This window comes from Corythoichthys intestinalis, chromosome 7 (assembly GCF_030265065.1).
Source record: "Corythoichthys intestinalis isolate RoL2023-P3 chromosome 7, ASM3026506v1, whole genome shotgun sequence".
NCBI classification, from domain to species: domain Eukaryota; kingdom Metazoa; phylum Chordata; class Actinopteri; order Syngnathiformes; family Syngnathidae; genus Corythoichthys; species Corythoichthys intestinalis.
Window position 1 is genome coordinate 36,081,908 of NC_080401.1, and position 25,545 is coordinate 36,107,452.

Below are 25,545 nucleotides of genomic sequence, written 5' to 3' on the forward strand. Positions count from 1 at the left end.
TTGATTAGTTGCCGGGGGAGACTGATGATGGCCACACATCAGGGACACGCAGGGTCACAGTGGCCATCGGGCAGCAGGAGGAAGTGGGCGTGTCCAAGCGGGAAAGTCATGAATATACATTGCAGCGGTAATCGGGAATATGTAAATGGATGAGCTCATACATAACGTTACGGTGATAAAAGTGTAATGAGTTATTCATGATTCATCACAGGCTGATGGGCAGAAAGCCGAGGAAGGGACGGATGGAGGGAGGGATTGGACTGAAATGAGAGAACACGTGGATAAAATAACCTAAGAAATGATGCACTAAAACAATTATATTGCGGAGACCGGAGAGTCAATTTCGGTCAAAATTTTTAATGACAGGTTTTCTCTTCAACTATCCATAAAGACAAGGTTCACTTTTTTTTTCTAAGAGATCAGTCACTAGAAAGCTAGATGAGTGGTATCTGGTTGGAGAAACAGTGGCTTTCTACAGGGGTTTCACTCATCTTTTACTTTGGGTTTGCGGCTCATTTATTTTCTAATCGGTGCAAACAAGTTTTTCTGGACGATTAGTCGCTTTGCTCTGGATGCATATTGATTAGTAGTGCACTTGGTTAGTGGTGAATGGTTGTAAATAATACCTAATGCTATTTGTTTTCTAAAGGCTTGCTTCAGCTATTATAAAGCAAGGTTATTATGGGTAACGAAAAGGAAAGAACAAAACTATAATTGTAAAAACTTCTTTGGAAATAAAATAACTTACTGCAATGACATTTAGTAGGCTTACAAAATCTGATTATAGTGAAAATGTCCTTGGTTTTAATCTTTGACTATTCACTTTACGGTTGATTTTCAAAAGTTGGTTTTAATTTCATTTGGTCTAGTTTTACGATAGTTGTACTGTAGGCTATATTCAAGAAATGTCATGAATTGTAATTTACTTACTCTACTTACCGTGACATTTTTCTAATATTGCCCACAGGAAATAACCTATTTTTAAATATATTTATGTGTACATACTAGGGCTGCAGCTATCAAATATTTTAGTAATCGAGTAATCGGATAAAACATTTTTTTTAAGGTAGAGAGCAATTATAAATATACATGAGAAAAAAAAGACATTTAATCCAATATTGAACCATTTTCAGTCAATCAATGTCTTTATTTTCGATGTACATTGTTGAAAACAGCCAAAAATTGCATTTCAGATGTGACTAGAAATTTTTTTTTACTGCTTTCACTCAAAAAACTTCTAGATCTTATTAAAAAAAAAAAACATATTTCTTACCTAAAAATGTAATTACCCTTGATAACACACATCACTTGAAAGCTATGTGTTTTTCCCACGTGTTTCAATTGAATTTCCATTTGTGTCAAGCTATTTTAAGTTCTAGTTAAGTTTTAAATTAGTCTAAACTGTAAGTACTGACTGGATTTTGAGTTTTTGCAGTGTTCAAAATAAATGTATGATACCTGCCGTATTGGAGCACATTAGGGACCAGTGCAACTTGGTGTTTTATTCAGCAATGACTACTGAGCTAAAACTGACTGTTAGCTTCATTATGTTTTAATTTTACACCCTCATCACTGTACATCGCTGTGTTTTTACAGATTAAATAAAGCCTGTACTGTATGTAAGACACGTTAGCCACGCATCGACAGTGGTCATAATCAATAGAAACCTAGCCCTCCGAAGGGCTAACGTTACGTGAGCGAGTGACAGTAACGTTATATTTATTAGCGCTGAGAAGTCTAATGCTTAAAGATGGCGGCTGTTTACTAACGCTGCCCAGTGACGGCCGAGTCAGAAGCGTGATAAGCACTCTCAAAGTGCGCACATGCCCTTTATTGGCAAACTCAATAAGTCCACAATTAATCAGCCCGAGGCAAAAAATTAAATTAAATTAAAAAATTGGACTCTGAGGATAAAAGTGTATACATCCTAAACATACCTACGAAATTTCATTCTGATCCATTCATGAAAAACAAAGAAGTAGTATTTTAATCGGTGTCCTCACCAAGAAGAACAACAAAGTGAATGAGATATTGAACCTTCCCTCAAGGCGGTCTAAAAATCACAAACTATTATGAACCTGATGCAAAGTGTGGGTTATATCCTTGAATTTTTGGCAAAGCTATGAATAACTACAACTACTGTCAAACACTGTGAAACTTCACAAAAGCTTTGTCTTGTTTTAACAATTCCACATGAACACACTATAGACCCTACTCACGTGACATCACAGCCACGCCCCCGCGCCATGTTGTCCGTATACTCGTCATGTTAATGCATTAGCGCTTCGTAAATTCCTCCTATTATGGCGTGTTTTTCTGCTCGTTAACATTAATAATCAAAATGGTGAAGTCGTGTATGGCGGTCGGTTGCAAAAACAGAGAAGATAGACGGAGAGACTTGAATTTTTACCGTATTCCGAGAGACCCGAAGAGGAGACCGAGATTGACTGCTGCAATTCGACGAGAAAACTGGGCTCCAAACGACTACCACAGATTATGTAGTAGTCATTTTATATCTGGTAAGATGCATTTAATATATATTTAGAGGGTTTTGGGCTGACAACCACAATTAAGATCATTGCTAGGCTAATCGCCGACAACATACACTCAGACGTTGTGAATGAACTACCTGAAAATATATAATTATAAGGGGATAATCAGACAGTTGTCATACAATTAATTTACAATTTCACTATTGAGGTCAAAAGCCAAAAAATAAATTCAACTAGGGACAATCTGGAGTAGTGCTATCGCACTTCATATTTATTACATGTTATATATGTATGTAGTGAGAGTGCTATTGCTAAACCATATAAACATTAAAACCCCTAGCTCCATTGACAAATGATATGAAATACATTAGACTTGACAGTGGATGTTAGCAAGAACAAAAGATTTTGAATTGAAAATTTCGTAACTCACCTTCCGAGCACAAGATTCCTGCCGAATTTTCGTGTACGAGGACCTGTTTCACCCAACCAGCAACGTAGCATTTATAAGCCTCCAAGCTCTTAAAGTTTTTCAAACTTTCGTGAGAATAGGCTGATTTTGTGTGGACAAGATAGTTGTAAATATCAGGATAGCAGATGTCAGGCGAAGCCAGCGGGTCGAAAAACATCGATTTAGGCATCAAATACGGATCTGGCAAATGGATAAACTGAAGCTTTTCCACGTAACGCCTTTTATGCAACGCATCCAATGAGTTTACAGCGTCAGATAACACCAGGGCTTCCATGAATTGCTCTATAACTTGCTCGACTAATTGAAAACAATGAGAATAGGTCTAAAAAATAGGTACAATATGGCGGCCGGAAACAGCGACACGCCCATTTTGTGACGTAGGTGAGTAGGGTCTATAGGGACTTCAGCCAGTGCATCACCTTCAAATGAATGAGAAATTGATGGAAAGGTTCCTTCACAGTGAAGATCAAATGCAAAATCGAGCAATAATATTTTGAAATGTCTGAAGCTTTTGTATTTAACTCTTGTATTAGAGCTCATTAGATTGTGTTGGTTTTCCACTGAAGTCTGTTTGGGGATCGTTTCCACTTATTTAAGTAAAACATTGGTTCTTTTAAGCAACTGAACCATGTAAATGTGGCCACCTACTCCTCACCCTTTTAAACAGTGTTGTATTTCTATAGTAGAACACTGTGGCTGCGATGCCATACATGAGTTTAGGAATCACAGATAGGGTGTTTTTTTTTTGGGGGGGGGGGGGGGGGGGTTGAATTTGCTGGCCAGGTTTTGGCCTTTGGGATACGGCAGCCATACAGAAGCGGGTGTGTGGGCTGTTTGTCACACAATAGAGCACTAAATTCAATTAATTTGAATGGCCAGCATAAGTAAGAGGGAGGGGAAGGCGTAAAGCTCTAAATGAGATTTCACCCCCACACCCGCACAACACTACCACCACACCAGCACTCATGGTTGTCCCCAATGCCAGGAGGTGATTAGAGATGCAGAGATATAATCAGAGGTGGGACGGTGCCGCTACATGTGTTTGTGTACCCGTTGTACGTCAGCATTCCCAAAGGGATACCGCATGTGGTTGTTGTCTGAGCACAAGGCAGACAGAGGTTGTGTTATCTGTCTGTGTGCATTTAATGTGATCCTTAAAGCGGCAAGACAAAGAATACATCAAAATATGATAAAAAAACAAATACTGCTGGTCACTTACCTTGTTTTGCTGTAACAATCCACCATCAATACTTCCCCAGACGTCAGCTCAAGACTTCGTAGCTTACTAATGTGTTGTTCCACCATTCCCATGTGTCTTAAAGTCAGGTTACTTCAGTTTTAAAGCCTGTGGAAACTGAAAATAATGCTGTCCATTGGAGATGCTGTTCGGATGGACCACAACTTTAGCAAGTTAATCTAGCTGACTAGATACATTTCAAGAGTATCCAATTTTACATTACAAATCTTCTGTTTCTATATCAATGATATTAATGATGCCAATTTTATGTAAAGTCGTTTAACTTAGGGCCTCTCTCTTTTTCTCTGTCAGAGAGGAGGATAAGAACATATTTGATTACTGTCGAGAAAACAACATTGAGCACATCAGCAGGGCCATCAGCTCCCAGAATGTGGACATCAACGGCAAAGACGAAGAGGTAACATCTCCTTGCTCGTTCTTGCAGCTCTTCTCGAGGATGAGTTTGAACTCAAACCTAGACGCAATACAACATGTTTAACAGCAGAGGGTAGTAGTGAAGCTTCATATAAGCCAAAAGCCTGACTTGTAGGCTAAGGTCCACTTGTGTTGCACTCTCACCCATTTGTGTGAAAGAACTGTACTTTCTCCATGGGAGAAATATTTCCATGCAAAACCCAACTTGTCAGTTTAATGTTCTTGAAAATTAATCTTTAATTACTTTTTTTCCTGAAAGGTTATTTTGTGATAATTACAAACAGCCATTTAACAAAGAGGACCTCTTTAATTTTGCACATGACTAGTAGGGAGGGGGGATGCTAGACACTTCTCAAAGTCAATGTCATGGTAGTTTGAGTATAATACTTAACTTTTTAAACTCTCCTGTTCAGGTAGCTTGTCACTCAAAAATTGAATAAATTAACTATACATGTATATAGTTATATATTACCTGTATTGACTATATACTTGTTAAAGACAGATTATACCTTACGATAAATTGCAGTCATTACAGATACTAGCACGCACATATTCCCAAATGTCAATCATATTCTCACCTTTTAGTTTATTGCTTGCCATTGACAACTATAGACGTCTAATTCATTTAAACTGGGAGGACTGGCTGAATGCTCAAATTTACGTGACATTGATTCTACTAATTGTCCGATCCATTTTAACTGGGAGGGATGGCAGTGATCATTCGATGCCCACATCTCACTTTCAAAATGGATTAGACGTCCAGTGCCGTCAATGGCAGCAAATGAGTTAACTACCGTATTTTTCGGACTATAAGTCGCACCTGAGTATAAGTCGCACCAGCCATAAAATGTCCAACGAAGAGGAAAAAAACTTATATAAGTCGCACCGGAGTACAAGTCGCATTTTGGGGGGAAATTTACTTGATAAAATCCAACACATAGATGTGTCATCTTGAAAGGCAATTTAAAATAAAAATACAATAGAGAACAACATGCTGAATAAGTGTACTGGATGATAATGTTACATGATGCATGAACAACGAAATGCGAACGTGGCCGGTATGTTAACGTAACATAGCTATTAAGGGTTATTCAGATAACTATAGCATAAAGAACATGCTAATAAGTTTACTAAACCATCAGTGTCACTCCAAAACACCAATATAACGTGAAATGATCGATCGGGTCTGATCACGTCATTTTCAAAGTATCGGAATCGGCAAAAAAATATCGACCATGCCTTTTTTTAACATACACTGTATATATATTTTTTTTAATGAAATCGTTTTCTAATTGTATTTAACGTTACAGACATAATATGTTGCGCTCATCCAGAGTCTTTAGTTTAGGCTTAAGGTAGGGTAGGGCTGGGCGATATGGCCTTAAACATGTATCGCGATAAATTGAGCAGATTTATCTCGATAACGATAAATGACGATAAATTCGCCCAAGCGGACTGTTATATAATTTGAAAATCTGAATCAATGCATGAAATACAGATTAACTATTTCTTGTTGATTTATTTACCAGCATTCAATTTGATATACTGTATTTAACAATTGTACATGCAGTCTAAACATTAAATTTATAAAAATTAGGGCTGTCAAAATTATCGCGTTAACTGGCGTTAATTAATTTTTTTAATTAATCACGTTAAAATATTTGACGCAATTAACGCACTTGCCCAGCTCAGACATATTTAAATGTCACTAGAGTGAAAGGCCCACTTGTTAATTGTGTTTTGCGGAGTTTTGCTGCCCTCTGCTGGCGTTTGGGTGCGACTGATTTTATAGTGTAAGTAATTATTGCCATCAACAATGGCGGGCTACTAGTTTATTTTTTGATTGAAAATTTAACAAATTTTATTAAAACGAAAACATTAAGAGGGGTTTTAATATAAAATTTCTATAACTGATTTAGAACTGATTTATTGTTATAATAAACTAATACAGTCCTTATGTACCGCATGTAGAAAATATATATCCATCTTGCGTCTTATCTTTCCATTCCAACAATAATTTAGAGAATAATATGGCATATTATATAGATGGTTTGAATTGCGATTAATTGTGATTAATTACGATTAATTAATTTTTAAGCTGTAATTAACTCGATTAAAAATTTTAATCGTTCGACAGCCCTAATAAAAATGTATTGTAAGCAATAAGAATTCAAGTATGAACATTTATAACAGCGTGTATGACTTGAACGATGTACATTGTCAAAATCAATATGCCTGTGCAAACATGTAATTGTAACACAAATGACTTGCCGCTTGAACAGTACACTTCAAAAAGACAACTTATTGTTAATGGCTGCTGTGATATAATTATTAAATACAAGTGTTTACTTTATGGTTTAAGGGTCCCCCCCCCCCCCCCCCCCCCCCCCCCCCCCGTGCATTTTTTTCATAAATGCACGCACAATAAAAATAGCTGGGGCCATTTCTCGGTCATTTTAGTTTCGCCGTTGGATTGTACTTTATGCAGAATTCTTTCCCATCACAAAAGCTATCAGAGGAATCACACACACAGACAGATACAAAATAACGCCACATAGTAATTGCTAGATGCAGTCCGTGCCCAATCCACTCATTAAGTTCAGCCGTTTCGACAAGGTTAGAGCCTCTATCCGACTCCATAACGTTCATTTGTAGCGTTAGCTGCTAGCTAGCGTTAGCCTGGCTACCAGTAGAAAGCACCATGTCCGGAAATCGTGAGAACAAAGGAGGACAGCGGGTGAAAGCCCGTCTGGATGCCACCAAGAGTCTACTAAATGTCGGTTGAAAGTTTGGTGAACCTCCCTTAAGCCACACTCCATCACGTTTTGCTTGTAGCGTTAGCTGCTAGCGTTAGCTTACCGGGCTTTTGTTTGATTGGCTTCCTGATGATCACGTGACTCCCTACGTAAGCACATTCACTGCTTTCTTAAAGGGGAATGAACATAGACGAACAACACAGAATCAAAGCGGGATGAAAAGACTATTTTCTTGTTTTATTAATTTACCGAATTTACCGACATGGTCAAAATTACGTCGGTCATCGTTAAGAATTTCGGTGACGGTAAATTTTCGGTTTACCGCCCTGCTCTAAGGTAGGGTTATCAAATTTATCCCGATAACGGCGGTAATGAATTTTTTAAAAAATGTATCACGTTAAAATATTTAACGCAATTAATGCATGCGCTGCACGACCTACTCACGCATTGTCACGCTCAATCTGTAATGGCGCCGTTTTACCTATATAGAGAGATAAAAGGCAGCGTAAAATGAGTAGAATGAATTTTGGCAGCCTTTGGAGCCTTTCTTTAATTGGCTAAAGCCTTACAATCCCTCTCCTTACGATTAGAAATATCATGGGAAGCAATGTGGGGAAGCAAGGTCTTTCTTAACACCTTATGTTATTTCCCAACGCAGAGAAGATATATCAGTTGGTAGCACTACGCACAGTCATGGTTCCACTTCCCATCATGCATTTGGGCATGGCTACAGTATCATTTACTGAAAGCTCAACAAATACACTAGATGGCAATATTTAGTCACAATATACAAAGTCACAAGTCTTTCTATCCGTGGATCCCTCTCACAGAAAGAATGTTAATAATGTAAATGCCATCTTGAGGATTTATTGTCATAATAAACAAATATAGGACTTATGTACTGTATATTGAATGTATATATTCGTCCGAGTTTTATTCATTTTTTTCTTAATGCATTGCCAAAATGTATATGATCGGGAAAAATTATTGGGAATGATTGGAATTGAATCGGGAGCAAAAAAAAGCAATCGGATCGGGAAATATCGGGATTGGCAGATACTCAAACTAAAACGATCGGGAGCAAAAACATGATCGGAACAACCCTAATAATAATGTATTAATAATTTCACACATAAGTCGCTCCAGAGTATAAGTCGCACCCCCAGCCAAACTATGAAAAAAAAACTGCGACTTATAGTCCGAATAATACGGTATTTACATTTAAAACCAGGATATTTCAGTTTACAAGACTCTTACATATTTGCAAGTAGCTGTAATGCTGAGTTGTAATTTTAGCCTGAGTACAGATTTCTTGGCTTCTAAATTCACTTTTTGGTTTTAACAGAATGCCCTGATTGATTCACGATAGTCTACTGCTGCCCCTCTAAAGCTCTCTACTTAATACTTACAATGGCCTACTACTTAACTCTGGTCTTTAGTGATGATGCAAGCATCATTCAGTAGCCACACACCTGAGGAGAGCGGGGAAAAGAAGAGTGAAAGACCAGCCTACTTGGTATTCCGGACTGTTCCATAAGTATTCAATCTAAAATGCAGCTGTGGTGATCAATATGATTTAAGCAGCAGAATTGGACTTGGACAGTTTGTTTTACCTAATTGCCCCCACTGAAAGATGAACTTGATCTTGGACCAAAGGAGAGGTGTGCGTGTGTACGGGCACGTGTGTGTGTGTGTGTTTCAGCAAGACATAGAGTAGGGGGCTTCTGCCCACACACGCATATATGCTCACAACCCAAACAATCAAAAAACAGTTTTTTGGGGGAAGGCCTCATTTGCCACTTTTACAGAATTGAACAGGGTATTTTTCTTGTGAAGTGTAGAAACCGATCTAGGTGTTTTAATCCTATGGTCAATATCTTAGTGTGAACAGACTTCCCGAACAAACGCCAAAATAAAAAAGCCCATGAATCAGAACCAACTGATCCTTCTTTGATGGCATAAACACTAAATATAAACATCTTCCTTGTCTGTGGACTGTGTTGTCGCATTTTAGGGTCGAGCTCTCCTACACTGGGCTTGCGACAGAGGCCACAAGGAGCTGGTTTCATTTCTTCTACAGCACAAAGCTGATATCAACAACCAGGTAGACCCCTTATTTTCATTTGTAAATTCAACTCAATTCAAGAGACTGAATGACTATCTTCATACCAAGTATATTAGTCAAAATAAGAGGCATGTCTCAGTGATTTCATTGTTTAGTAGGTTGGAAAAATATTCACCACAATATAAACGTTCTGGACGAAATTTAATGACAGAAATCCTTTTTACTTTGCAATAGAAATAGATCTTAATGGATTGTTTTTTAATATTAGCATCAATTTTGAAGGAATTTTGGTCCAACAAAAACTTACTTAGTAAAAGCAAAGCATAAATAGAGTGGGCATGAAGTAAAAACTTTCATTAAATTAGCAGTTGTAGTATAGTCTTTATGAAATTCTGCTAAGTTAAGAACTAGTGGCACCAAGCAGTACTTTTAATTTGTATTATTTTGCATATACCCAAAATCAAAACTGTTACTCTTACTGCTACTCTCATTGGCTGCCATTGACAGTGATAGACCAATCAATGTGGCTCTCAAAATGATGTTATTAGACCACTTTGTTGTATTAACACTTGCAACACTGAAAGTAAGGAAAGAGATCAACAGCCTTGCTACTCAACTAATGGCTTTAATGTTAATTCATGAATCAGGGGTGTCCAAACCAGTCCTCTAGAGCTGCTGTGGATGCAACATTTTTTTCCAACAGATCCAATACAGACTGTTCAACCAATGAGGTTTCTGCTGAAACAAGCAGCACCTGACGGCAATCAACTGACTACACTTGTAAATAATCAGATTAGTGAAAAGTTCTCCTCTTGACCGGTTGGAATAAAAACCTGTACCCACTGCAGCCCTTTGTGGAATACCGTAATTTCTGGACTATTGGGCGCCCTTGATTACAAGCCTCACCCAGTACATTTTTAAAGGAAAAACCATTTTGTACATACATAAGCCTCTCCTGCCTATAAGCCGCATGTGCCCACTTAGTAACATGAGATATTGACAAAGAAATACACAGAGTTTTCTAAATTTTAATAACACACCTTAACTTTTCGTTCCAAACAGCGCCAGCAAACACGGCAGTTATGAAGTGGCGGCACGGAAGTTACATAGCATTAACACGGCGGTAACAGCACTAAGTGGGCTGGTTATTAAAAACATAAAAGTTTAGCTAACTTTGTTAGCTATCTTCTTCTTCCTCTTCCTCCTGTGCACTCAAACCATGGAAGTCTACACCCTCAGTGTCGGATATGAAGACGCTCAGATACCCTTTGCCACGCACCTACTCAGTCTCTCCTTCATTGTCACCTTCAATGTCTCCTATAATGAGGCAAATTCACTCCTGAGCCCTTACCATCCTCCTCGTCACGCAGCAGACTGGCCCCTTGAAACCTGTTGGTGATGGCGGACTTCTTTTACAGTACACCGCTTCACGCTGCCAGGCTCCCTCGGCATACCTGTGCAAAAGCTGCTCTTCGCATGTGGCGAGTCTTGACAAACGATCTTTCGCCGCTAGTCATCTAAGCTTCAATACAACTCGGATGGCCAATTTTATTTCTTCTAGCATTTTCCATGATGCGGGTCTGCCAATTCTACTCATGCACAAAGACGAGGGTCCGGCACCTCTATTCATGCACAACACACAAAGTTAAACCACCGGTAATAGTGCAAACTAGCGTCTACCTCGATTCCACGTGTCTCACTCCCACATCCCATGCTCGAGCGCCCCTGGCAGCCGTCAGAAAAATGCACAAATTGGCCGCATCATTGCACACTGTGCAGGACCCAAAATGAGGGGGAAAAAGTAGCGGCTTGTAGTCCGGAAATTACAATAGTTTGGACACCCCTGTCATAAATTAACTCATTGGCTGCTATTCACATTGATAGAGATCCTACCTGTTTGGACTGGGAGGGTGATTGCTGTCTACCCTCCCAGTCTACCGGTAAATGTATGTGACGCCTATCACCGTCAATGGCACTGAAATATAATAATTCAGTTCCAGCCATCCCAGTTAAAAAGCATTTCATGTCCATAACTGTCAATAGCAGTGAATGACTTAATGTAGCAGAGCCTGAATAAATGTTTGAAGAAGTTGTTTGAATTTTTAAGGACATGAAAGTCCTGTAATATTACTATGCTTTTCCCAGTAGAAATACCCTGAGCGTGAATGAGCAAATGTTATTCAATCAACTATCTGCACATGCACACAAGCAAACCTTGAATTTTATTCTGTTATGTTCAGATCCCTATTCCCCTTCTCTTCTTCTCCCCCCAACTCCTGCCCGAAGGTCAACTTTAATTCACTTTGAGGCACAGACAAATCCTCCAGAGCTTCATCAAAAAAGGTGGCTAGTCACTAGTGTAGCCTTTAGCCTCCCTGAGGTTTAGAAACATCCAAAAGGCTTTAGCGTGGACTATAAGCTGGCTCAGCTGCACATCGGAGAAATTAGTCCTCTGTCTGCCCAGACAGCACGACACAGCCACCAGGTTGCACACCGAGGTTTTAACCGTAAGGCCGAATCAATTGGAAGTAATCAGGCAAATTGTTTTACGTCGCACAAGCCACATAATCAGGACATTTCACAAATGACTTTGTGTGGTCATACGTGGCCTTTTTGTTTCCAGTAGCGCAGGGAGGAGTTGTGGGGGATTTTCTGGGAATGGTTCATAAAGGACTTAACTGAAGGATAACTATAATGATAGAGCGCAATATCAAGACAATTGGTCGAGGTTTCTGTCCCTTCTGGAAAAAGTAAAATACATAGTTGTTCAGGATTGATGCTGATTTGAAAGATTTCGGGGTTATTTAATTGAAGATAGTCAAGAAAATAAAGACATTCTCATCACAAATGGAGTATTTTGAAGCTAAAAATAAGTTCAACATGTCAACAGTCATCCAAATTTGCGCATATTTGCAGGTCATGACCCACGGCTTTACCTATGTTTTGGTATCCCCCCCCCCCCCCCCCCCCCCCCACCTCAATTCTTTTTGATTATTTTATGAGTATATTTGGAAAAAAAAAAAATCATATGTTTTGGGTAACCAACCAGTGAATAATGCGTATTGTTGTTTACTCCTTCGTATTCAAGAATTTGGGGGATTCATTTTCTAACGCATTTTTTATGGGCATCCGTTACACTGGGCAACTATTTGAAAATTCTGTATTTTTAGGTCTGACAGCGGCTTTAACAAATATTTGGGTGCAGAGTCTTAAACTGGTCTGCTTTTTCCTCTATCAGGTAATTTTTTTTCTTCACAATTGACCAGTATACTATTTTCTTATAACATGAAGAAAACTAGCCATATTTTTTGGAAAACATTATCCTTAAATTACACATCATGACTGTTTTTCATATTTCTGTATTGATTTTGTTTAGTTTTGTTTTGAATAAAACAAGCGCATGTGTTATGTATGGTGTTTTACATATTTTCCAAGAAAACTGGGATCTATGGTTCAAAAACCTAATGTGATAGAAAAAAAACTGAGATCAGTTTTGGATTCTACACTGAAAAATTTGTTGAAATCTGATGTCTTTTTTTTTTTTTTATTGTGTTTCCCAGTGGTAGAGGTTGATTATAGCTACAGGTATTGGTGGCTGGCTCCCTATACAGTAGGGGTCCACTTTACTCGGATTATGAACCAAAAATACTAGTCAGGAATCATTATCACTGCTCAATACTCACTACTTGCTAAAAGGTCAATGGAAACTTCAATAAACTAAGCAAAATATTCAGTATTTTAATTCTCGATTGAATCTGGCGCTTTTGAAAGGAAACTGTAGTACAGGGCTGAAAATTAGCTGTTGGAGGCGCCGATCAAACTCGCAAATGTTTTGCAACGCAACATCTCATTAGAGAGATATTCCAGAAATTAGACAAGCAGTGTTATTGGAAGCAGATTTATGAGGTGACTGAGCGGGAAAATATAGTTGTCTAAATCATACCACTCCTTCACAATGCCAAATTATCTCATTATTTAAAGCTTGTGGAACGATGCCCTTCTTATTAAAACTTGCTTCAACCCCATTTTGTCGTTTTCCTTTTAATCAGAGAAGAGGTAATGAGAATCTGTCCTTTGTTGCCAAACTCTGTGACAGAAAAGTTTAAAAGCAAAATGAAGGAATGTTTGTTTGCAGCCCTGGGTAATCTCTCTGACCTCCACCAACTGCTGAGCAACCAGTAAATAAAGATCAAACGTGATTTATGCTTAATTTGTTGATTAAAAAGGTGGGAGGGGGAGCTTTAGAGTTAAACAAAAAGTATTATTTGCCTCACTGAAGAGGGAAATCGTTTGAAATTAATCAACTGATTGTTTTAGTGAATTGTTCCCAAACCCTGGTAACCTGCATTAAAAGCTCGTTTGATAGTTAATCCTGGATCAAGTCTGGGGGTGGGGTGCCACAATAGATCGGTACGTGTGTGTGTTTGAATACGCAGATCACGACTCTGCCACCTGCCAACTGTAGATCAGACCTCATCCTCACAATGTTGCGTGAAAGTAGGCCAGGCACACACTGCTGGTTGTAGACTCTCACTTCATGTAATAATGGAAATTACAGCTTAACAACTGTATTTAAGCGCTGTGAGGAAGAGGCTTAGGTGCATTCAAGGCATTCCTTCGTGTCACAACTCGAGTGACTGTGGTAAATGTGCACTTTTCAAGTGGCAATGAGATGTTCAGAAACTAAAGATGAATCCAAAGAAAAAGGCATTTTCACTATGCTATTGTTCTTTTAAACAGCTAAGTACACAAGACAGGTTTTTTTTAAATACAAAAAAGAAAGTAATATGTGGTTTGGGCCATGTGTTTATTTTAGCCATGTGTTTATTTCACTATGTCATATTTTATGCATATTTTGTTTGGAGATGAAAATTGCAAACCTTATAAAGTGGTTGTCAAAGTAATCAAATGTGTTATCTAAATACCAAAAATTGTTTGTTTTCTAAGCACATAAGAGAATGTCACATTTATTCATGGATTGTGACACATGAAGCTGTTGTGTGAGTGCCACTCAAGATAATAAAAAGCTTGATCACGCTTCTTCGGTGAAGTGCACACTTAGTGTGATCAACGAAGACTCCCATAACTCTTATTCTCAACCAAGTAGAATGTTGTCAATAGACTTTTGGATAAGACAAGGGATGCTTATCCGAATTGCACTGGCACTGTATAAAAATTACTGTGTCTTTTGTTTGTAAACCAATCCCAGCCCCAACCACTAAAACATCTCCATAAGCCTGACAGTTGCCATGGAAATGTGCAGTTATTCACGGGAACTTGAGTCAAATGTTTTGGAGGCACAGCAGACATCCACAAAGGTCGACAACAGCCCAAAGTGTATTTACACAATGTGGTACTCAGAACGTGATTAGTGCGAATGAGTGAAAGGAAAGTTGGGATTAACCCGTCAAAGTGCAGGTTAACACCAAGCAAACACAATACCAGGAAAGCCGCATTGTTCACGCCACACCGAGAGGAAGTGAGCGGAAGAAGAGGCAGAGCAGGTGTCACATGCTCACTCTCGAGTGTCTCACTCTCTCCGCCACCAATTTGTATTAAAACAACATGATCCATGAGGCAGAGAGGGCGACTTCCAGCACCGCTAATTCTAATTAATCCAGCGTGGTAGCACGGCCGCGGCAGGACCCGAGTGCTCCCAGTCTATCAGATAGAAATTCATAACTTAATTGAGGTCAGAGCCTGGAGCCGACAGAACAAAAGTCTCCAGCCGGGACCAGCTAGATCAATAGTCATAAATATCTGACTGCAGGGATGACCTGCAATTGGCTGAGGAACACAAAACAACAAAGTCGACACGGTGCTACTGTCTTTGCTTCCAGTGCTGGATTGGACTGTTTTAGTAGTTTATGGATCCAACAGAGGGGCTTTACTCTTAAATTTATGACCGTGACGTCAAACTGTGACCGATAGAGTTGACAGGACATTTAAGTCATCTTTTCACCACTAATGTATGTTACAGTTTCTAATTATTTTACACTTTCATTTCCCTAATGAAGCCCCACAGAAACAAGCAACATAATTTACAATACAAGTCAATTTCTTGTGTGTGTGTTTTCTTTTTCAACTTATAAAACATTTGTATTGTCTTTGACTATGAACCCAAAAAATGCAGGGCAGCAAGCTCTGGTTTCTGTGAAGCGAACATTTTAGCATACGGTAACTATTTGATGAATGAGCAATTGATTAATCAGTTATTTCCTTATTTACTGGTGTGGTGTTGGTAATGTACCGTATTTTTCGGACTATAAGTCGTACCTGAGTATAAGTCGCACCAGCCATAAAATGCCCAATGAAGAGGAAAAAAAACATATATAAGTCGCACCGAAATAAAAGTCGCATTTTTGGGGGAAATTTACTTGATCAAATCCAACGCATAGAACACATACAGTGGGGCAAATAAGTATTTAGTCAACCACTTATTGTGCAAGTTCTCCCACTTGAAAATATTAGAGAGGCCTGTAATTGTCAACATGTGCAAACCTTAACCATGAGCGACAGAATGTGGAAAAAAAAACAAAGTCACATTGTTTGATTTTTTTTTTTTTTTTAAATATTTGCAAATCATTGTGGAAAATAAGCATTTGGTCAATACCAAAAGTTCATATCTCAATACTTTGTTATGTACCCTTTGTTGGCAATAACGGAGGCCAAACGTTATCTGTAACGCTTCACAAGCTTTTCACACACTGTTGCTGGTATTTTGGCCCATTCCTCCATGCAGATCTCCTCTAGAGCAGTGATGTTTTGGGGCTGTCGTTGGGCAACACCAGGGGTCGCGTTAACCGAATATTTTCCGTCGTTGCCCGATTTTTTAAAACGGTGACGGAAAAAACTGAAGTCCATCCGTCATTTGGACAGGTTGCAATTCACACCCCAGACCACAGGGTGGCGAGTGAGCATATTAATTAGCTATTGTCTCTCTTGACGCATGACGTCGTTGGCCTTACTCTGAAAAATGTCAAGGCAACTGAGTGTCCGAAGTTTCTTCAAAAAGCCCCAAAACGACGATGGTGTTGATAAAAGAGGTGAAAAAACAGGGACTGCACAAGCGGGCACGCAATTCAAGTCCATGCGCGCCAGGAGGAAGGTGTGGAACTACATTAAGGCCGCAGCAGGTGAAATGTTAATTTCATTGTTCCATAATGTAGCCTACCTACTGGGGCCACAGTCAGCTGTTTTTGTCACTGCGGAGAAAAAGTTACTTATTCATCTGCTTGATGTGTGATGGCACAGTGTGGATTCTCTGTTAAGCTTGTTCGGACAGAATATTAATTTAAAATGAATTTAAACTAAATACTATTGAATATGTTGAAGCGATATGCAATGTTAAGAGTCTTGTTAGCTCGAATTGCTGTGTCCAGCCGCTGTAGCTCTGCTGCTCTCTGTAAACTCTCTATTCAAGCCGGAACGCGCGCGGCTCTTAAGTGTCTCTATCACGTGACTGTGTCGTAGCCGCTATCGCGCTCGGCCAAATGGACACACAAGTACGGAAGGTGAATTATGCCAAACAAAGGGTCACCACAATGTCATTATCATCATTTTAAAAATTTAAGTGACGGGTAAAAATAGATTATGACCGGATTTTTATGACCCTGTCAGTCAAAATGACAGACAACGAAAAAGTCTAGCGCAACCTCTGGGCAACACAGACTTTCAACTCCCTCCTCACCCCATGGCGTCAAAATGATAACAAGAACGGTGAGCAAAAATCCCAGAACCACACGGGGGGACTTAGTGAATGACCTACAGAGAGCTGGGACCACAGTAACAAAGGCTACTATCAGTAACACAATGCGCCGCCAGGGACTCAAATTCTGCACTGTCAGACGTGTCCCCCTGCTGAAGAAAGTACACGTCCAGGCCCGTCTGCAGTTCGCTAGAGAGCATTTGGATGATCCATAAGAGGACTGGGAGAATGTGTTATGGTCAGATGAAACCAAAATAGAACTTTTTGGTAGAAACACCGGCTCTCCTGATTGGAGGAGAAAGAATACTGAATTGCACCATACCCACTATGAAGCATGGGGGTGGAAACATCGTGTTTTGGGGCTGTTTTCTGCAAAGGGACCTGGACGACTGATCTGTGTAAAGGAAAGAAACAATGGGGCCATGTATCAAGAGATTTTGAGTGAAAATCTCCCTGGTGCTGTGTCACCAGTAGGTAGATGACAATGTAGTGTAAAGCGCTTTGAGTACCTAGAGAGGTAGAAAAGCGCTATACAAGTATAACACCATTTACCATTTACCATTCCATCAGCAAGGGCATTGAAGATGAGATGTGGCTGGGTCTTTCAGCATGACAAAGATCCCAAACACACAGCCAGGGCAACAAAGGAGTGGCTTCGTAAGAAGCATTTCAAGGTCCTGGAGTGGCCTAGCCAGTCTACAGATCTCAACCCCATAGAAAATTTGTGGAGGGAGTTGGAAGTCTGTGTTGCCCAACGACAGCCCCAAAACATCACTGCTCTAGAGGAGATCTACATGGAGGAATGGGCCAAAATACCAGCAACAGTGTGTGAAAAGCTTGGGAAGACTTACAGAAAACGTTTGGCCTCCGTTATTGCCAACAAAGGGTACATAACAAAAGTATTGAGATGAACTTTTGGTATTGACCAAATATTTATTTTCCACCATGATTTGCAAATAATTTTTTAAAAAATCAAACAATGTGATTTTCTGTTTTTTTTTCCCACATTCTGTCTCTAATGGTTGAGATTTACCCATGTTGACAATTACAGGCCTCTCTGATATTTTCAAGTGGGAGAACTTGCACAATTAGTGGTTGACTAAATACTTATTTGCCCCACTGTATGTCATCTTGAAAGGCAATTTAATATAAAAATGCAATAGAGAACAACATGCTGAATAGGTGTACAGTATGATTATGTTACATGATGCATGAACAACGAAATACGAATATACTGTCCTCACCAGGACGCTTCGGCTCGGTTCTGGCTATACAGCGAGCTAAACTCCCAAATGACGATGCTGGACGTCCGTATAATTTGCTGACTTTATTTTGGCCGTCGTTATGACACCATCATTTGAATAGTGAAACTAAAAATAGAAATAATACAAATCAATTTTGTCCTCAATACCAAACAGGTTCGCATCAACATAAATGATAATTAGCTGCTATTACACCAATTACACAAACGGTTAGCATGCGTTAGCACATCGTTCAAACAACCACACAGCTGACTCTAAGTGTCCGATCGCGGGTGGAAAACACACAACAACAACAGAAAACATGATACACACAGGCGTTGCCTCTGTAGAGATATTTTACAAGTATAAACAATGAACATAGGTTCGCAGCCGTGTTTCTCTCTATCTCTCGCCCACTCGCTTAGACGCTGCGTAGCTGTCCGTCTTCTTCAGGCATGTGAGCGCTCTTCTTCTCGTAAACAAGTGCGAGTGTGCCCCCACTTGGGCGTGAAAGTGCCACAAACTAAAAGCATGCATTTCAATATAAAAAAGTAAATAATACAATTGAACACACATTGCCAAATGCAGAACGTGAACGTGGCCATAGCTATTAAGAGTTATTCAGATAACTATAGCATAAAGAACATGCTAACAAGTTTACCAAACCATCAGTGTCACTCCAAAACACCAAAATAACATGTGAAAAGATATTGTAATGTGTTAATAATTTCACACATAAGTCGCTCCTGAGTATAAGTCGCACCCCCAGCCAAACTATGAAAAAAAACCTGCAACTTATAGTCCGAAAAATACGGAAGTTCTTTCCTTGTAGAGAAGTAGTTTGTTATCTAGAGTTAATTACATTTGCCCTCTTTCTCTGCTCTCTGTGTTTTGAAGCAGAGTAAAGTTTAATTAAACTTTGTTTTTGTATGCACTACTGTTCTTAAATTCAGTTTACTATTTTTCTCGCTGAAATTGTTTTCCCAAATCTTCTCAGTTCTCATACAGTTGAAACTAGATTCATTCACGGCTGCTCATTTCAATTAGCACTTGTCATTCAAAAATATACTTTGCTTATTAAGCAGCTGAGAGCAGCTGTTCAACTAGCCACCAACACCATTTTTTGCTAATATTTTAAACATTTGAAACAACTGAATTGAATTTACAATATTTTCTATTGGAAGTATTGCTTTAATTTTCTCACGATTCAATTTCAGTCAGACCATGTGAATTTATCACGAAAATTGTTTAATTTTATTAGAGCTAGACCGATTATCGGTGCCGATATTGGGAAATTTGACATATATCAGTATTGGCCTTTTACATTTTTTTTTTTTTAAATCCGACCGGCCGATTTAAAAAAAAAAAAAAAAAAAAAAAAAAAAAAATTTGAAACTTTATATATTTGTTATTTCTATGATTAGTTAGTCCACTAGTCTAGATTATGTCATTCTTACTTTAATGGTGTGGTGTTGGTAGTGTAGTTTTCTCCTCGTAGAGAAATAGGTTGTTATCTAGAGCTTGTAACATTTGCTCTCTTTCTCTGCTCTCTGCTTTTTGAAGCAGAGTAAAATTTAATTAAACTTTTTTTTCGTATGCCCTAGTGTTGTGAAATTCAGTTTCCTATTTTTCGTGCTGAAATTTTCTCGTTTTCCTGAATCAGTTCTCATGCAGTTGGAACGAGATTCATTCATGGCTAGTCATTTCAATGAGCACTTGTCATTCAAAAATATACTTTGCTTATTAATCGAGTGTAGCAGATCAATTAGCTACCACCACCATTTTTTTGCTAATATTTAAATATTTGCAGCAACTGAATTTAATTTACAATACTTCCTACTGGAAGTATTGCTTTAATTTTCTCACGATTCAATTTCAGTCAGACCATGTGAATTTATCACGAAAATTGTTTAATTTTATTAGAGATAGACCGATTATCGGTGCCGATATTGGGAAATTTGACATATATCAGCATTGGCCTTTTACATTTTTTTTTTTTTTTTAATCCGACCGGCCGATGTTAAAAAAAAAAAAAAAAAACAGTTTGAAACTTTATATATTTGTTATTTCTATGATTAGTTAGTCCACTAGTCTAGATTATGTCATTCTTACTTTAATGGTGTGGTGTTGGTAGTGTAGTTTTCTCCTCGTAGAGAAATAGGTTGTTATCTAGAGCTTGTAACATTTGCTCTCTTTCTCTGCTCTCTGCTTTTTGAAGCAGAGTAAAATTTAATTAAACTTTTTTTTCGTATGCCCTAGTGTTGTGAAATTCAGTTTCCTATTTTTCGTGCTGAAATTTTCTCGTTTTCCTGAATCAGTTCTCATGCAGTTGGAACGAGATTCATTCATGGCTAGTCATTTCAATGAGCACTTGTCATTCAAAAATATACTTTGCTTATTAATCGAGTGTAGCAGATCAATTAGCTACCACCACCATTTTTTTGCTAATATTTAAATATTTGCAGCAACTGAATTTAATTTACAATACTTCCTACTGGAAGTATTGCTTTAATTTTCTCACGATTCAATTTCAGTCAGACCATGTGAATTTATCACGAAAATTGTTTAATTTTATTAGAGATAGACCGATTATCGGTGCCGATATTGGGAAATTTGACATATATCAGCATTGGCCTTTTACATTTTTTTTTTTTTTTTAATCCGACCGGCCGATGTTAAAAAAAAAAAAAAAAAAACAGTTTGAAACTTTATATATTTGTTATTTCTATGATTAGTTAGTCCACTAGTCTAGATTATGTCATTCTTACTTTAATGGTGTGGTGTTGGTAGTGTAGTTTTCTCCTCGTAGAGAAATAGGTTGTTATCTAGAGCTTGTAACATTTGCTCTATTTCTCTGCTCTCTGCTTTTTGAAGCAGAGTAAAATTTAATTAAACTTTGTTTTCGTATGCCCTAGTGTTGTGAAATTCAGTTTCCTATTTTTCATGCTGAAATTTTCTCGTTTTCCTGAATCAGTTCTCATGCAGTTGGAACGAGATTCATTCATGGCTAGTCATTTCAATGAGCACTTGTCATTCAAAAATATACTTTGCTTATTAATCGAGTGTAGCAGATCAATTAGCTACCACCACCATTTTTTTGCTAATATTTAAATATTTGCAGCAACTGAATTTAATTTACAATACTTCCTATTGGAAGTATTGCTTAATTTTCTCACGATTCAATTTCAGTCAGACCATGTGAATCATGAAAATGGTATGAATTTATGAGAAATGTGCCGATATTGGGAAATTTGATAGATATCGGTATCGGCCCTTTTTTTTTTTTAATCCAACCGGCCGATACGAAAAGATCAATTTAAAACTTTATATATTTTTTATTTCTTTGATTAGTTTGTCCATTAATCTAGACCTGTTTTTATAATCGTGCTTAAATATTTTCTATTGAAAAATTTCAGAGAGGTATTTATTTAACCTTTTATTCAACTTTATAATAAATGTTTCTGAGTCTAGCAAATTCAGGCACTTCCGGAGACATTATTTTCTATTTGTGTGATTCAATAACATGCTTTAGGCATTTCAATGAAGTTCAGCGTTTGCATTATTCAATTTTTTACACCATTTTTACAATTTTACTGCAAATGAATATGGGCTCCAAAAATCTGTTTGCGGCCCCTCTAACTACTAATAATCGGTATCTGTATCGGTCCTTAAAAACCCATATCGGTCGATTTCTTGAATTTATGACAAAAACCTAAGATGGGAAGGGGTTCTTTTCCCTGTTCAGTGTCTGTTGTAGCTCACACAAACACACACGCACTCTTGGCTGATTGAAAGTCAATTTTGGAGGCATTGTTACAGGTTGCCTTCCCTCCCTTTTCCCAGCAATACTGTATAACTAATGGCTTGGTCAACTCGGTCATAACAAATACCAAATAAGATTCATCATAATTGTGTGCACTCGAGTGTGTTGTGCATACGTGTGCACTTGTAAATGTGAAACCTTTTCTCCATGCAGCGCAAATAAATACATGATGGAGAAACTGAATAAATATAAATTCACTTTGGAATGTGCCACTATCCCACCATACCTTTGTTCATGACTATTTCATTCTGGATGTGAGATAAGCACACTTCAGCTCCCTCAATAGCATGGCTGGTTAGTAGTTTGCTTCATATACTGCTCCACATATTCAAGAGCACTCTCACTGACTACCACTTTCACGATCATCTTCTAATCATTTTATTGCGTCGTTGCTTCTGAAGAATCTAAAAAAAAATCTGCTAGAAAGTTTGATAGTAGGGTTGTTCCGATCATGTTTTTTTGCTCCCGATCCGATCCCGATCGTTTTAGTTTGAGTATCTGCCGATCCCGATATTTCCCGATCCGATTGCTTTTTTTGCTCCCGATTCAATTCCAATCATTCCAAATCATTTTTCCCGATCATATACATTTTGGCAATGCATTAAGAAAAAAATGAATAAAACTTAGACGAATATATACATTCAACATACAGTACATAAGTACTGTATTTGTTTATTATGACAATAAATCCTCAAGATGGCATTTACATTATTAACATTCTTTCTGTGAGAGGGATCCACGGATAGAAAGACTTGTAACTTTGTATATTGTGACTAAATATTGCCATCTAGTGTATTTGTTGAGCTTTCAGTAAATGATACTGAAGCCATTCAACCCAAATGCATGATGGGAAGTGGAACCATTACTGTGCGTAGTGCTACCAATTGATATATCTTCTCTGCGTTGGGAAATAACATAAGGTGTTAAGAAAAAGATCAATTGCTACCTTGCTATCCCACATTGTCCCTAATCGTAGGGAGAGGGATTGTAAGGCTTTAGCCTATTAAAAAAGGCTTCAAAGGCTGCCAAATTTCACTCTACTCACTTTACGCTGCCTTTTATCTCTCTATATAGGTAAAACGCCGTCATTACAGATTGAGCGCGACAAGTTAGTGGGTAGTGCAACGTATGCATTAATTGCGTTAAATATTTTAACGTGATACATTTTCAAAAAAATTAATTACCGCCGTATCGGGATAAATTTGATAACTCTACCTAAAGCCTAAACTAAAGACTCTGGATGAGTGTAACATATTATGTCTGTAACGTTAAATACAATTAGAAAACGACTTAATTAAAAAATATATATATATTAAAAAAAGGCATGGCCGATATTTTTTTGCCGATTCCGATACTTTGAAAATGACGTGATGGGACCCGATCGATCGGCATCTCTATTTGATAGTATATGTTGTTTTTTCCGGTGATGTTCATTGCTTTCTTTGGAGGAGAGCGCATTGAAACATCAATATTGAACAAACATATGTCGCCTTTAATTGGCCGCCTCAAATATGATCGTATCATCTTATCATAAATAGGCACTTTTTTTTTTTTTTGACAGTGATGTCTGTGATTGACTGGTGACTGCCATTCCCATGGGTAATTTCTTGTTGAACATAAAACAGTGTGAAAATGATTCTGCTCATTTTATTTGTTTATTTGTATGAAATAGAATCATATGTCGCCTTTTGGGGGGAAAAGGGACTACAGGGATCAGAAAAGTTTCAAAATTGGAAACAATGACCATACATTTGTAAAGCAGCTCTTTTGTTTTTGCAGCCGTTTTGTTAGAGGAAACAGTAGAAACACATAAGATAGCCATGATGGAAAAATATTGAATTGATTTCAGTTAAATTTGGTGACTTTTTTTTTTTTAAGTATTGCTTTTCAGCTAAATAACTCATTAATCCAAGATTTCAGGGTGCACTCAGTAGTTACCGTGGTTGCAAATAAACAATTCATGATAATATGATCCAATGTTGATTCTTTGGACATTGATATGATATTTGCCAATATTACAAAGTCTGCAACAAATTTGATTCAAGGGCATTCGATTAATTTAATACAATGTATTTATCCGCAACGATAATTTGTTACACCCCTATTTATTATGTTTATGTGTTTGCGATATTTGTAGGCTTTCACAAATGCACAATCACCCCATATTGGGGTATTTCCAATTACCATACTTTACGGACTCCAAATCACACCCTAAAAAAAAGTTTAGATAGCCCTGCGACTTGTATGTATATAAATATATATATATATATATACAGTGCCTTGCAAAAGTATTCGGCCTCCTTGAATCTTGCAACCTTTCGCCACATTTCAGGCTTCAAACATAAAGATATGAAATTTAATTTTTTTGTCAAGAATCAACAACAAGTGGGACACAATCGTGAAGTGGAACAACATTTATTGAATAATTTAAACTTTTTTAACAAATAAAAAACTGAAAAGTGGGGCGTGCAATATTATTCGGCCCCTTTACTTTCAGTGCAGCAAACTCACTCCTGAAGTTCAGTGAGGATCTCTGAATGATCCAATGTTGTCCTAAATGACCGATGATGATAAATAGAATCCACCTGTGTGTAATCAAGTCTCCGTATAAATGCACCTGCCTTGTGATAGTCTCAGGGTTCTGTTAAAAGTGCAGAGAGCATTATGAAAGCCAAGGAGCACACCAGGCAGGTCCGACATACTGTTGTGGAGAAGTTTAAAGCTGGATTTGGATACAAAAAGATTTCCCAAGCTTTAAACATCTCAAGGAGCACTGTGCAAGCCATCATATTGAAATGGAAGGAGCATCAGACCACTGCAAATCTACCAAGACCCGGCCGTCCTTCCAAACTTTCTTCTCAAACAAGGAGAAAACTGATCAGAGATGCAGCCAAGAGGCCCATGATCACTCTGGATGAACTGCAGAGATCTACAGCTGAGGTGGGAGAGTCTGTCCATAGGACAACAATCAGTCGTACACTGCACAAATCTGGCCTTTATGGAAGAGTGGCAAGAAGAAAGCCATTCCTCAAAGATATCCATAAAAAGTCTCGTTTAAAGTTTGCCACAAGCCACCTGGGAGACACACCAAACATGTGGAAGAAGGTGCTCTGGTCAGATGAAACCAAAATTGAACTTTTTGGCCGCAATGCAAAACGATATGTTTGGCGTAAAAGCAACACAGCTCATCACCCTGAACACACCATCCCCACTGTCACACATGGTGGTGGCAGCATCATGGTTTGGGCCTGCTTTTCTTCAGCAGGGACAGGGAAGATGGTTAAAATTGACGGGAAGATGGATGCAGCCAAATACAGGA

At 38.2% G+C, this 25,545-nt stretch overlaps 1 protein-coding gene across 1 annotated transcript in view; it reads left to right on the plus strand.

Annotated features, from left to right (window-relative positions):
* Positions 1 to 25,545, plus strand: part of acbd6 (acyl-CoA binding domain containing 6) — a 58,284-nt gene that overhangs the window by 10,509 nt on the left and 22,230 nt on the right. Inside the window, exons 5-6 of the mRNA XM_057840567.1 lie at positions 4,511 to 4,616; positions 9,404 to 9,493. Coding sequence (XP_057696550.1) covers positions 4,511 to 4,616; positions 9,404 to 9,493 — 196 coding nt within the window. The remainder of the gene's footprint in view (positions 1 to 4,510; positions 4,617 to 9,403; positions 9,494 to 25,545) is intronic.